At 49.7% G+C, this 13,355-nt stretch overlaps 3 protein-coding genes across 3 annotated transcripts; 1 reads left to right on the top strand and 2 right to left on the bottom strand.

The window, feature by feature from the left end:
- Window positions 1-1,520: 1,520 nt before the first annotated feature.
- Window positions 1,521-6,909, bottom strand: GUITHDRAFT_166570 (hypothetical protein). The gene is made up of 25 exons (XM_005819936.1): window positions 6,683-6,909; window positions 6,350-6,610; window positions 6,243-6,323; window positions 6,079-6,192; window positions 5,964-6,032; window positions 5,830-5,919; window positions 5,220-5,542; window positions 4,913-4,953; window positions 4,338-4,871; window positions 4,008-4,294; window positions 3,842-3,949; window positions 3,713-3,799; window positions 3,576-3,653; window positions 3,477-3,527; window positions 3,178-3,266; window positions 3,051-3,127; window positions 2,898-2,974; window positions 2,761-2,811; window positions 2,593-2,713; window positions 2,362-2,528; window positions 2,262-2,317; window positions 2,116-2,205; window positions 1,903-2,070; window positions 1,756-1,849; window positions 1,521-1,701 (listed from the first exon to the last, which is right to left on the bottom strand). The coding sequence occupies exons 1-25, from the start codon at window positions 6,842-6,844 to the stop codon at window positions 1,558-1,560; spliced, it is 3,420 nt and encodes a 1,139-aa protein (XP_005819993.1). The 5' UTR covers window positions 6,845-6,909; the 3' UTR covers window positions 1,521-1,557.
- Window positions 6,910-8,999: 2,090 nt separating this feature from the next.
- Window positions 9,000-10,487, top strand: GUITHDRAFT_158939 (UDP-glucose/GDP-mannose dehydrogenase; the record flags this gene model as incomplete). The annotated part of the gene is made up of 7 exons (XM_005819937.1): window positions 9,000-9,752; window positions 9,798-9,896; window positions 9,943-9,989; window positions 10,032-10,082; window positions 10,133-10,208; window positions 10,264-10,317; window positions 10,476-10,487. The coding sequence occupies 7 exons, from the start codon at window positions 9,000-9,002 to the stop codon at window positions 10,485-10,487; spliced, it is 1,092 nt and encodes a 363-aa protein (XP_005819994.1).
- Window positions 10,488-10,708: 221 nt separating this feature from the next.
- Window positions 10,709-12,884, bottom strand: GUITHDRAFT_120800 (hypothetical protein; the record flags this gene model as incomplete). The annotated part of the gene is made up of 11 exons (XM_005819938.1): window positions 10,709-10,787; window positions 10,836-10,897; window positions 10,943-10,992; window positions 11,164-11,309; window positions 11,357-11,531; window positions 11,576-11,651; window positions 11,700-11,752; window positions 12,107-12,186; window positions 12,350-12,425; window positions 12,471-12,772; window positions 12,820-12,884. The coding sequence occupies 11 exons, from the start codon at window positions 12,882-12,884 to the stop codon at window positions 10,709-10,711; spliced, it is 1,164 nt and encodes a 387-aa protein (XP_005819995.1).
- Between the last annotated feature and the right edge of the window lie 471 nt (window positions 12,885-13,355).

Genomic DNA, 13,355 nt, shown 5'->3' on the forward strand with positions numbered 1-13,355 from the left:
ACAGGAGTGGTCAACACTCGAAATGTGGACAGCACACAAGGATAGCCTCTACAACTATCCAGACGAAAGACAGTGATTCTCTAACGGCTACTTTGGTTCAGAAGTCGGACCCCTCCGGGACGGTTTCCCTATCAAGCACCGGTGGAGCTCTCCTTTCTGGTAGAAACAAGAACAGGAGCAGCGCATGGACCAAAGGGGCCATAGCGACGGCACGAGGCAGGAAGACTCGTGCAAGCGAGGACCACTACCCCTGGGACTCCCACAGGGCTATAAAAGGATCAAGATCTTCATCTCTAGGTGGTCTGTCTTCCCTCCCTCTGTGTACCACGCATTTCACTGTGTTGGTGTGGTTGCTGCAATAAAGCTTGATAATACTGTCTAGCACCATCTGTGTGATCCAGCGGAGGTTCTTTGAGCATTCGCTTGGCTAGTGTGCAACCCGTAAAGCTTCGGGGTGTAACATAAATTGGTAGCGAAGGTTGGTTGGAGCAGGTTGGAGCAGGTCAGGTGTGCCGTCTCCATCGGAGTCCACCTTGCGGGGGCTCACGGACCATTTCTTGGATAGGTAGAGATTCACAGACACAAGATCTGCTGGATATACCCCTCGAAGAGGCTCCCGACCTCTAGATAGCCATCCCCCGTGGAGGCTGCCTGGGAGAGCTGGGTGCCATCCCCGGGCTTCCTGTCCACATACACCGTGCTGTACCCCAGTAAATCCCTGTACCCGCAGATGATCTGGTGGTTTGCCGTGAACTTCCGTTACAGCAAGAGGAAATGCCAACACGACACTGAGTGACCGTTCATACCGGCTAATTTCGATGGCCTATACTTCTATCACAGCAAGAGGAAATGGGGGATGGCAAGGATGACTACATTCACAAGAGGCAGGCTGTCGACCATTTCTTTGAAAAAATGAAGCGAAGAAGGAAGGGTTTGTCTGAACCAATAATCGCATACGGGGGGCATCTTTCAGTGCTAGTGGAAGGAATGAAAAGGCCGTACCTGTCAAATGGATCAAACAACGTTGCCGCAAAACTTTGAAGCGAGTTTTTGATGTTGATGAGAGACATACGACAGCAAACTGTCATCGATGTGGTACAAAACTACAAGATTTCAGACGCGTCCCGGTCCTCTGGGGTGGTGTATTTCATCTCAAGAGACGGGCCAGGTGAGAGGGTTGAAATGATGTGAGTCCACCAAATGTTTCAAAACTCGCTTTGTATCTCGTGACATCAATGCTGCACTGAATATTCTTTCTCGATACCAAGGGACAGAGAAAGAGACTTTCATGTGTGGACATCGTCACTGAACTTCCGGTGCTATACATTGTACGAGCACGCGCGATAAGGAGGACTTGAGTCAAAAGAGTTTTCCGAATAACCCCGTCGACATGTCAAAGATTTGTATTTCTGAAATCATTTTTCAAAATATTCATCGTTGTCGATTCAAGGTTGTAAAAGTCGCCTACGCGCCTCTACACTATCACGAGTTTAACCCTTCCACTGACGAACACTTGTTTTCAGATGGAATTTTTGTTTGTTTCAAACCGTAACTATCTTAACTCTTAATCTCTTCCTCGCCATTTGAAAGCGAAACCTCTTGTTCTTCTGTCTCGACATCGTCGTTGGACAATGTGATGATGTCTTCTGAAAGTATGGGCTGCTTGACAAGCTCTGGCCCTGCAGACTTGAAAACAAACTCCTGTCCAAAGATGCAATGTGAGCGCAAGAGCATGTGACGGAGCTCAGAGCGCACCGGGATCTCAATCGTGATAATGGTCGCTTCTTCTGTTCCACATACCAAGCTTCGCTTCGATTCATCATAACAAAAGCACCTTGAAGAGGAACCGCTAGTCAGCTGCACAGAAGGAAACAAAATAACGGAGCAAGAGAATGAGGGCACGTGATGTCGTTGTCTTCGTGTTTGATCTGCCAGAGAACTTCTGCTTTAGTGTAGTTCCAAAGTTTCAACTCGTTGTCCACAGACAGGGAGACCAGGAAGCCCTCAGTTTCCATGATGAGCATCTTGCGAATCGAGTCTGAGTGTCCATTGCTTGACTCGCCCAGCACTCTGCAAGCGATTCACTTTGGCTGCAGAGCAGGCGAGAAAGAGAACCTGATCAGCAGATTCCCTGACATGTCCCAAATCTTGATCGAATGGTCGTCTGAGCCCGTGAAGAGAAAGTTCCCGTCTATGGCCATGCACCTTCATCAGCATCGTGAGGCATAAAGTGCATAAATATCCCAACAGCAAGTGCATACGAGATAGAATCTCTATGGCACAGATGCTTGACATCAATGCTTTCATACGAATCGAGCTGTTCGCTAGAGTTGAGCGCTTGATAATCAACAACAGACGTACCATGCAGGCAAGCTCAAGCTCTTGCCGATCGCTCACATGCCATACTTTAATCGTGAGATCATTGCCGGCAGAGGCAAGCAAGCCCTGAGGATATTTGTGCGGGTTGACGAAGGCAGGCATGTATGCGCAGCAGAGAACTTCGGAGGTGTGAGCCTTGGTCTTGCCAACTGCGGCATGCAGGTAAACTCAAGATGGTCCCAATGAGTCAGAGGGGCATCACGAGGGGATTACCTTGAATGAGTTTCTTCACGGATAGCTCCGAGCTCGACGCTTTCGCTTTCGCTTTCTCAATCTCATCCGCAGTGAACAGCAGGGACTTGGACTTGACGTTTTGAACTTCCCAGGTGAGGACCTGATGCGCAATAGGGTTCACAAAGAGCAGTAGCACCGATCACTTACATCTCCATCAAATCCACAGGAGAAGAGAAAGTCTCGTCCAGAAGGATCGCTCTGCTCACCGTCAGTTGGCAACAACTACAAGACTCGGCTGATCTCGCCTGTGTTTTCCCCGTCCAGGCCGATGTTATCGCCGTGACGGAGTTGGAGTGACCAGGAGTGAAGGAATGCTGACCGTTGTCAAGATTCCAGATCCTCAAACTGCCATCGTCGTTTCCTGCCAGGTCCAAGGATTACACAACGAGTTGTGATAATGAGGTCAACATTTCGAGTGCAAAACTCTCTTGGTTCACCTGTTACGAGGCTCCCGATCCTTTCAATGATGGCAAAAGCAGAGATTTCCGTCTTTCTTGTTTCTCTGACCATATTGCTGCAGAGACACGTAAACGCAAAACTTCTTCGCGCATTCAAATCACTCACTTGCACTGCATGTTGATGGGATCCCAAACGCGTATCGTGTTGTCAAGTGCGCATGAGTGCAAGACATTATTTTGACCATAAATGTTGTCCTGAAATACTGGTGAGATCTGCAAAGGATGAGGAGATCTCTGCACTTTGCCAGGAGGTAAGTATCCAATACCGATCAGTGGCCCCTCGTGACCCTTCAGAGACACATGTTTGATTCCCCTTGCGATGTAGAAGGATTCAACTTTGGATGGGCCTTGCACATAGATCTGATCTTATGCGTCACTCTTAGATCCAACGATCATCTGTCTGACCTCTGATCCCGACGGAGTGCAGTAAATGTTCAATATGGGCTCGGAGGTGATCTTGAAGCAAGCGAATCAGTCACTCATACATATGGGGTTCTCGCAAACCTGCTCCATGTAGATCTTGTTTTCCGAAATCCAGTTCCAGATGTGCAGGATTCCCAAATCATCTCCCAGCATGATGTCCTATAGCAAAATAACATGTCAGAGCAGATTGACAAGTATGGACGTGGCACATCCGATACCTGTGTAGCTGTATTCACGCAGATACAGTTAAATCGCATCATTTTGTTCTCCACCCCATATCCGATTCTGTTTTCTTCCTTGAACGACTGCGACTCCATGTAAGCTCTTACAACATACAGACTCTTTACCTTGCGAGGTGTGCCTGAAGCGATCTCCCAAACCTTGATAGTCGTGTCGTTGCTGATACTAAACAAAACGCCTTCGTGGATCTCTGCTACGAGAGCAAGGATGCCGAGCTGAAACCGGACTCATCGAAACGAAAGAGAGACTATAAGACCCAACCTGATGTCCCACCTTCTTGTTATGAAACTTGCTAGGGTTGCTATCTACAATCCCATCCTGAGCTTCAGAGTCGAACTTCAGTTTCCTGATCTCTCCCTCACTGTCTCCGATGTACAACTCTCCCTGGTTCATCCTCGTGGACACGAAGAGAAGAGTGTTAGGCCAGATCTTCATATCCAACACCCGCATTTTGACGTAGAACGGGTACAACATCATCTCCCGCCCATCCGCGTTCTTCCATACAATCAAAGTCTTGTCTGTGCTCCCGCTGATCATCAGCCCCGGCGAGTTTCCTGTCTCTGCATGTTCAGGAGCGTCGAGCGGTGAGAGGGAGCATCTCACCTATCTGAGCAGCGAAGGCGATGTCAGTGACGGTGCCACCATGCCCTGTGAACGTTTGTCGCAAGACTGCCTGCCTCTCGTTCTCAAAGATATCCCACAGCTTGATGGTGCGGTCTGCGGATCCTGTATACAGGTAGTCTGTCTTGGGCTGCATCTTCAGCACGGTGACATGCGCCTTGTGGAACACGTTGGTCATCTCCGAGCTTCGCTGGTCGTCTCTCTTCGGCCACCATGGCTTGATCGCTTCCACCCCGTTGCTGCTCAAGTCCTTAGTCTCGAACACCGACCGTTGCTTCCGCCATATGTGGATGGAGCCCGAGGTATGCCCGCAGATCAAGGCGCTCCTGTATGGCTTGTTCTCGAACTGCAGGCACAGCATGGATGTGAAGCCGGCATGCTGACTCCTGCCATGATCCTTCTGCCCTGGTCCTGACGACCTCTTGCCCAACTTCTCCCAGACGTTGGTCGACGACCCCGCGAACCTCTCGAGGTCATACACGTTGATCGGCCGGAGCTCCATCTCCTCTCCTCCGTCTTAGCGTCTCATCGCCAACTCTCGCAAGCGTCGCAAGCACATGCTGCCTTCTGTGCCTGCCCTGCTTGAACACATTTTTCCCTGGCGTTTTTTCAGTCAACGCAACAGCTCGGCAGCTATGCAGGAGGAGGAGTCGCGGAGGATCGACGGGTCGGGGCACGTGGACGACGGGATCCACCTGCTTGAGAGCGCGGGGACAACCCGATCGCCGCATGCTGAGCTGAGTGAGGACGAGCTTGACATGGAGGACATGGAGGACCCGGAGGGAACCATCACCGAGCTGATGGAGCGACTAAATCAAGGTGCGTAGGAGGCGTCGGTTCCTTCCATGCTCTTGTGCCTTGTACCTCTCACGAACTTGCGATGCGATCAAGAATTTGTGACATGTGCTGCTCATGCTTGCCGTCTTTGCTGTTTTGGTGACGCTTGCTGCTTTTTGACGTTCGGGTTTGTTGCAACAGTGATGTCTGCTCTGAGTGAGACGGAGGAGGAGAACGCAAGGCTTCAGGATGAGATCCAACACCTTCTCGACGAGCAAGATGAGCAGCAGGAGCTTCGAACAGAACTGGGCGAGCAGCTTCTTGAACGAAGAGACCTCATGGCCAAGATTGCTGCTCAGGCTCGAGCGGACAACGACGACAGCGAAGGCTTCTTGAAGCGCATGAAGGAGCTGATGGAAGAATCAGACAGAGAGAAGCAAGACTTCAAGCAGCAGATGGAACGTCTAGACCAGCAGCTCGCAGAGCTCACGGACGATGAAAGCGGCGGGATGGGTGCGAAATGAGCTTGTAGTCTTTTCTCTGTCAGGTTGTTTTTTCCCCATTTACATAGACAAAAGACGTTTGAAGGAAGTTATGGTATCAGTTTGTCTGACTCTTTCGGCGGCTCATCGTTGTCCGCCGCTTCCAGCACCTGTCCATCTGTTATGTTTGTACGAGAGATTCAAAGACCCTTCACCTCCTGGGCAATGCTGCTGGCGTACCAGACAGCAATCATAATCCCAACGATGGCGATGCCAGTCCCGATGAAGTGATAGATATTCGTCCCCTGTGAGGTATTAGCAAAGGCGGAAAACAGCCCAACTACTGCACCCCGGGATCAGCAGCTTCCAAAAGCGCTTCACCAATCAACAAGTTCAAAATCGTGTTTGGGATCATCCCCTGCCGCACAAATCATTCCGACCCCAGCCCCTGTCGTGCGGGATACCAGCATGAAAAAGAAGACAAATTGCTCAAACGGAACTGTTGTGAGAGAGAAGAGATAAGGGTGTGAACCATATGGGACTGGCATGAAGCAAAGCAGAAGGTTAATCTTTGCGGCCTTGCAATGACAATGTCAAAATATCTCCCGCCAGTGAGAGCAAGATTTACCTCCTTCCAATCTTGCCCCATATACTTCATCAAACCCTTCCATACATGTGCTCCATCCGATTTGGAAATGAGATCGTTCACCTGACAGAAGCCAACTCAGTAAACACCTCCATCGAACCGACAAGACTGACGTAGTCCTTGAAGAGGTAGCGACCAATCACAAACAAAACCGCTGAGGAGATGAAGATTGCAAACATTTGAATGAGAAATCCCCAGCCAAGTCCGAAAATGAAACCGATGGCAATACAGAAAGGCCCATAGGGGATGAAAACCAGCGCGCAAGCAATGAAAACGAGGTAGTAGACAACCAAACTCCACGGCAACTCTTCCCTAAAAAAATCCTTTCCTTGTATGATGGCATTGAAGATCTGATTTCCAAAGTACCACCCCTTTTACGAACAACAATGTGAGTTACTGGATATATCCAAGAAAATCCTTACCAAACAAATAATTATCACGATCACTGAGATTGCAATCCAAAGGTCTGGATTTGTGAGAGAGAACATTGACTTCCACTTGTCCTTCTGCGTCTTTTTCTTATCATCCTCGGGATCATTGACACTCGCGGGAGAGGTGTTTGCAGCTGGCTCAGACACTCCCATTGTATAGGCGAACTAAGCACTGATCAAAGATCAAAGACCCCAGACAAGCTGCCTGTGCAAATCCTGACGTGCAGGGAAAACGTAAGAAAGCATCAAACAAAGGAAGATGATGTTTGGACAATCCACCAGAGTCAAGCTGATGAATTGACATGCCAAGCCCCTCATCTCCTTCAAAATCATTCGCCTCTTCTCGTTTATGATCCTCTAATCCATCACCTCTTTCTTGTCCATTCTTTCCACTGTCCCCTTTCCTCCCTGACGTGACAATGTATCATCCCATCCCATCCCATCCTATTCTATCCCAGTCCACATCCACATCCGGATCCCATCTCGTCTTGTCCCGTCTTGCACCATTTCATCTCACCTCATCTCATCTCATCTCATCTCATCTCATCTCATCTCATCTCATCTCATCTCATCTCTTTTCTTCTCTTCCTCTCTCCTCTAAATCTTCTCATCCCATCCCTGCCATGCCGCCATGGTCTATATCTGGCTTTTCACATCTTTACCTGACACCTCGCGGATACTCTTACGGATACCTTCACGGATACTCTCATTCATTTTCCGTTTCATGTTTGTAACGGCAAAGTCGGAAATAGCGCCATGTTCGCAGAGTTGTTCAACGCGTTCACGGATGATGAGCAGCCGAAGAAGAAAGTGATCGCTCATCTCCCCAACTTCTCTGAAGCCGTTTCAAATCCACAGCTAGCCGTTGTGAGTACTCTTGCCTTGCGACTCTTGTGCACCTGCTTCTTCCTTGCTTGCTGCTTTACTGACTTTTCGTTCAAGAAATGGGTGTTGTCGAAGGAAGCGAAAAAGAAAGCTGCATGGTGGAAGGAACACGCGAAACTGAAAGCAGCATCAAGTGTTCCCTGTGATACGCTTTGTGAGATAATTCGAAATCAATGAACATTGTACATTTGGATGGGGCTTGTTGAAAATTGCAGCTACTATGATCAGATTTGAGATGATTTCGGGTCATCAAAAACAGAATGGTCAAGCTTGATCTCATTCATAATGATGAACCCTCTGCGTCTTATTTTATCACAAAATCTGATTTTCGTGTACAGCTCCCTAGATCCTGCGCTAACGATGGAACTCTAAACAAATTTGATTGCAAGGGTTGGAAGGTAGATGGAACTGAAGGTGACTGACCGCAAGCTTTCGTTTAACATGAAACGTTTTGCGCATCTTGTTCAAAACTCCTTGGCAAGGTACCACCAATAATCCATTCTCGGATTACCTGGATTAGGTCCAGCTTGAAAATGTGAGAACGAAAACGCATACTGTGGTGGTCAAAACCAACTTTTTCATGCAATGGTCTTCCAAAGCGAGACCAACTTTGCATTAGGCTTATCTATTTTGACAACTCTCCGAACAAGCAGCTGCTGTTACCTCTCCTCAATTGCACTGAACTTTGTTGTAACCTCTCCTTGATACGGTACGCGCCGTTGCCAAAGTTCTCCTCTGGTAGACTTGCAATGCCTTTCTCACCTCACAATCCACCACGGTGATATCAAGCTGCACTGGCAGAGCGGTAGACAGTCAATATGTCATGTGTTTGTCGTCATTGTATGCTTGTTGTTTCAACCATTTCACACCACTGGACACTGCCGCAGTGCCCGCCATCCCGAGTCCGATGATCGATGGAGGCCGGGCTATCACTGATCCGATGATCAGATGACTGAACAGGCACAGACGGTCACACGTCGAACAGACGGTCACAGTGAGTGATCAAGTGATCAAGTGATGCATCACTAGTTGATCACTGACTCAAAGGCTTCAGTTCGGCTCGATGATGACCGGCAAGCCTGATCGCAACGACGGCATCAGTTGTACTACCTAATAACGGTTAATAACGGCCGGAAGCCCCCAAAGAGCGGATGAGTCGCATGGAGTGGTGCTAGGGGGGGTCCGGGGACACAAGAAGAGGAAGAGAAGAGGAAGGAGGAGAGGGAGAGGCAAGTCAGAGATCGTCTGAAGATAGAAGAAACCAGGAGAAGGAGAAGCTCGGTGATAAGAGGAGGCCATTATCGACAGAAGACGTTGCAAGATAACGCTGACAACTGCTCGGCAAGTAAAAGAGAAAAAGTGACACAGCTGCGAAATAAGAGAGCGACCAGAAGCGTAAATGAAAGAAAACCAACACGGTACAATGGATCAAGATCCCTGGGAAACAATTGCTGTCATTGGCCTAGGTCGACTGGGTGTATGTTTCTCAGTTGTCCTCGATGAAGCTGGATACGATGTCATTGGGATGGACGTGAATGAATCTATCGTGAACTCTGTAAACAGCAGAAAGAACGATTCATCGGAGCCGGGATTATCTGAAGCTCTCTTGAGATGCCGAAAGTTTCGGGCCACGACAGATATGTCCGAGGCTGTACAGAACGCCAGAGTCATATTCATCCTGGTTCCCACCCCAAACTCTGGTGGTAGAGATTTCTACAATCACAGCATACTGAGCAATGTACTCTTCAAGCTCAACACGCTCAAGGTCGCCCATCGACACATCGTGATATCAGCAACGGTGCTGCCTGGGTATATCCGATCGACTGGGAATTTCCTGATACGAGATTGCCCAAACACGACGCTGAGCTACAATCCTGCCTTTGTAGCACAGGGAGATATCCTCGAGGGATACAAAACAGGCGGATGGTTTCGGCTTGTGATGATCGGACGAGCAAACGAAGAGGTCGGGAGGATCTTGACGCGCGTGTACGAACGCATCGCCCCGGCAGACCGACGTCCACACATCTGCCTCATGTCGCCAGAAAGCGCTGAAATAGCTAAGCTCTGCTCCAACTGCTTCCGCACGACCAAGATCAGCTTCTGCAACATGGTCGCGGATCTGGCAGACAAGACTCCTGGGGCAGACAAGCACGAGATCTGCGCGGCGTTGGGTAAGGTGAACGTAAGCCGGGTATGTGCGAGTGAGTGACCTGGGAACTAGGACGAGAGCATCGGGCCGATATGCATGCGGCCAGGCTATGGTTATGGAGGACCCTGTTACCCTCGCGACAATCAGGCGCTGGCTCTATACGCGAAGCAGGTAGATGCCAGCGATGACGTAAGCAGAGGGCTGACATTCGTGCGAGGTCGGGGTGAATCCATGCATTCCAGAGGCTACACACAACTACAACGAGTAGGCCATCATTTCACGTTCGTTCGTCTGAATCTCCGCCAGGTTCCATCACGACATCATGGCGGAAGAATGCTTGCGAGAGGGAAGAGAAGAGTGATATCGCAGTTCTTCCCCTGCCCTTGCCTCACAACATGCTTGAGCAGATACGTATTTGAGGATGTTACATACAAGCCTAGGTGTGCAGTGGCGATGATCGATGAATCGCCAAAGCTCCGTGTGGTAACTCAGTCCTCTCCTCCTTCCCATCTCTTCCTCGTTGACCACGAATCTTCAGGCATATGCGCTGGTGAAAGCAGGAAAACGCGTCATCATCCGAGACCGGCAAGCGGTGCGTCTCTTGCCGAGACTTGCAGGGTCTGAGAGACATTTAGGTCATCTTCGAAGTCATGAAGGAATTTGGGTCAAAGTTCGTGTACGAGATCGTGGATGAAGACGGCATCCCCGCCCGTCCTGCTTCTCCGTCCTCGTCTGCGGCTCAGGCAATAGTCGCTGGTATGAGGGCCTGCGGCTTCTGACTTGGTTGTCAGCTCTCGGCTGAGTGCGCCAAGGAGGGAGAAGCTCATTTGCTGTTCGTGGCCGAATCTTCGAGCAATGGCGTCTACTGACGACTGGTAAGCGGAACTCGAGACGTCTGCTGTTGATGCAAGTGACTTGCATGCCTCGTGCAGCCTCGTGCCAACTCTCTTCGACCTTTGTCTACGTCTCCTCCCTTTAACTTCTTAACGGAGAATTGCTCGGACGAGGGAGGACGCGGTAGCGTCGCTGAACTCGTGGAAGCTCTTCCCGCATGATGTCCACCTGCATTAATTTACAACCTTTCCCTCAGCTCGAATGAACAATACGCACAAGATAGGCAAATCTGTCTCCTCCGAAAAGTCCAGCAGCCTTCCAGCAGCTTCCAAGCGTCTCTGCCCTTATAGTGAGCCTCTTCAAGAATGTTTCGTGCCTCTCACGTCCAACTTCGTTCCCATGATGCCTCGCATGATCGTTCGCCGAGTTGTCCCTATTGGAGAATCTTCGATTGTTAACCGGTCGGCAAATCAGAGGGAGGAGCAGACATGAAGAAAGAGGTCGTGAAGTGCAGACCTGAAGGCGGGGAAGGGACTTGCAAGCTCTCCCAGGATGAAGCGTGGGCGATGGAGACATTGAGCTCTACCTGAAACATCTCCCGTACCTTTGAAGCTCTCAGTCGCAGCGAGTTCGAGGTGGTTCCTGACCTCTGCCAGCTGAGCGCGCGTTCCTTCCGCTACAATCTTGCCTCCCGTTTCCATCGCCTCCGACTCCAAACTTATCGTCGCTCCACTTACTTTCATCGCCTCTCTGCCATTTGTGTGAACAGAAGCGTGTGCAAAGAAATCGCTCCTGACCTGAGGAAACTGGACTTTCCCAGCAGCAGTCTAAACTCGCTTGTTGACAACTGCGTCTCGCTCTTGACTTCGCTCATCTCCATCTCCATCATCCTCGTGAACACTGCACGAGGAGCATCGCTCCACTTGTACTCTCGGATATATTTGTCGAACTCCAAGTAGTCGGTAAGGTCTCCTTCAACCAGATCAGGTCGCCTGGGGAACTCTTCTACCTCCCACCTGATGATGCATCGACGACGTAAAGCAAGAGGTCCACACCAACACAATCGATCATGTTCAAAATCTCTTGGTGATCCTGGTTGATCATTGTCATTGACCGACTATCATTTCCTGCGATCGTTACGAATTCTCCGCATTCCTTGAAGCCGCGCGCGTCGAAGACGAGGACGTCGCTGTCTGCCTCTTAAATTTAGAAGATGAGACAACATGGCAACCTTGACCTTGCTTGTACGCTGCTCTCCTCATCAATGACGCTGCTTCCAGCAGACTCAAGTCTTCCTCCTCCTCATACACTCAAAACACTCTCAGAATGTCAGACTTCTACGTACCATAGCAAGCGTATCGATCACATCTAATCCCATCTCGCTGGCTAGAGAACTAATTCTGTTGAAAGTAAGAGAAGCCAGGCGACGAGTAGCCGATACATGAACGCAGAGTCTTCAGCAGTGAAGTCGAGAGTGGATAAGCTTGGGTTCAACCCCGCTTTTCCTTGAAGCCAGTTCCCCAGGTTTGCGACATGCGTGCTCTTACCAGTGTCGCCTTTGCCGATGAGAGCGATGGTGAAGGGACCTGGATGAGTCAGCTTGGTCATTCGATCGAGGACATGATTCCTGGAATCAGCTCATCACCTGGGAAGGAGGCTCGGGTCGACTTGATGTCACTCAAGATGTCTTGTGCTGTCTTGCTACGGGATGGGGTGGAGGACAAAATCCTCGTTAGACTTCGCTCGACTGATGAATCGACTGGAAACTACTTACGCACAACATAGGATACCAAAGTGAACCTTCAGCTCGAAGTTCAGCCAGCTTGTTGAAAGTTTTTCCCACCAGATTCTTCTGCAGACCTTCGCCTACCATGCAGCCATCAGTGAAACTTTGGACTACCTCGTGCTCACATATGTCCTCCGTGAGAACGGGGCTCAGTGCTCGCTGTCTAATTCCATCTCGGAAATCTTGAAGGGGTCCAGACAGCATCTCTAGAGAGACCTTTCCGGCATACAGCACGCTCTTGAAGGCATCGGTGAGATCAGGATTCTTCTCTTCTAGATGTTTCATCCTCCTTGGGTATCTTCGGTCCTCCTGACGATCCTTCTCCCAGCTACCCTCCACTTCGGCTTCGAGCCCGCTTGTCAACTTCTTGACATGACTCACATGCCAACAGGAATACTCCTCCAGTGATGGAATTCCCTCAGCTCTCCTGTTTCAAGGCATCAGGGAGCCTGAGAGCATTGCCAACAGGCTGACCTTGGGCTCGCTTGGAAGTGAAGGTACTGCTCGATTGCCTCTAGTGTAATCTTCCAAACATCCATCAAGAAGCCCAGGACCTTGCCAGAAAAATAAATATTAGGAATCACGAATAGACAACAGGAGCGGCGGTTCAACACATGGTACAGACCGATATTAGCCAAGGAGGCATTCCACGTACAATGAGGAATTCTACAACACGTATCTGATACGATTCAATGTCAAGAAGCGATGGCAAGAATGCATCTTGATGCACGAAACCTTCAAAGAAACAATCAATCTTGTCATGTACGTAAACATTCGTTTGATAAGGAATCTATATCGGATCCCTGGAGTGCTCGTTACACTTTTGTAAGCATCATTCAAATCAAAACCGGCCCTCCTAAAGAATTGTAGCACAGAGAGCAGACGGGAGCGAGTGCCTCCAGACGATGGTTCGTCTGCTACACAACTGTCCATGCTTTCACCGCCTCTGACCCTCCTCCCCGGCAGCTGTGATGTCCCTCTCCTGAGCAAGGCGCGCAGCAAGGTGCTGT

The sequence above is a fragment of the Guillardia theta genome (assembly GCF_000315625.1).
Source record: "Guillardia theta CCMP2712 unplaced genomic scaffold GUITHscaffold_198, whole genome shotgun sequence".
Taxonomy (NCBI): domain Eukaryota; class Cryptophyceae; order Pyrenomonadales; family Geminigeraceae; genus Guillardia; species Guillardia theta.

Coding starts and splice junctions, on each gene's coding strand:
- GUITHDRAFT_166570 (XM_005819936.1), bottom strand. CDS start 6,844: ATGGGAGTGTCTGAGCCAGCTGCAAACACCTCTCCCGCGAGTGTCAAT. Junction 6,611..6,682: donor TCGTGATAATTATTTGTTTG/GTAAGGATTTTC, acceptor TTTGGAAATCAG/ATCTTCAATGCCATCATACA. Junction 5,920..5,963: donor TGGAAGCTGCTGATCCCGGG/GTGCAGTAGTTG, acceptor AATACCTCACAG/GGGACGAATATCTATCACTT.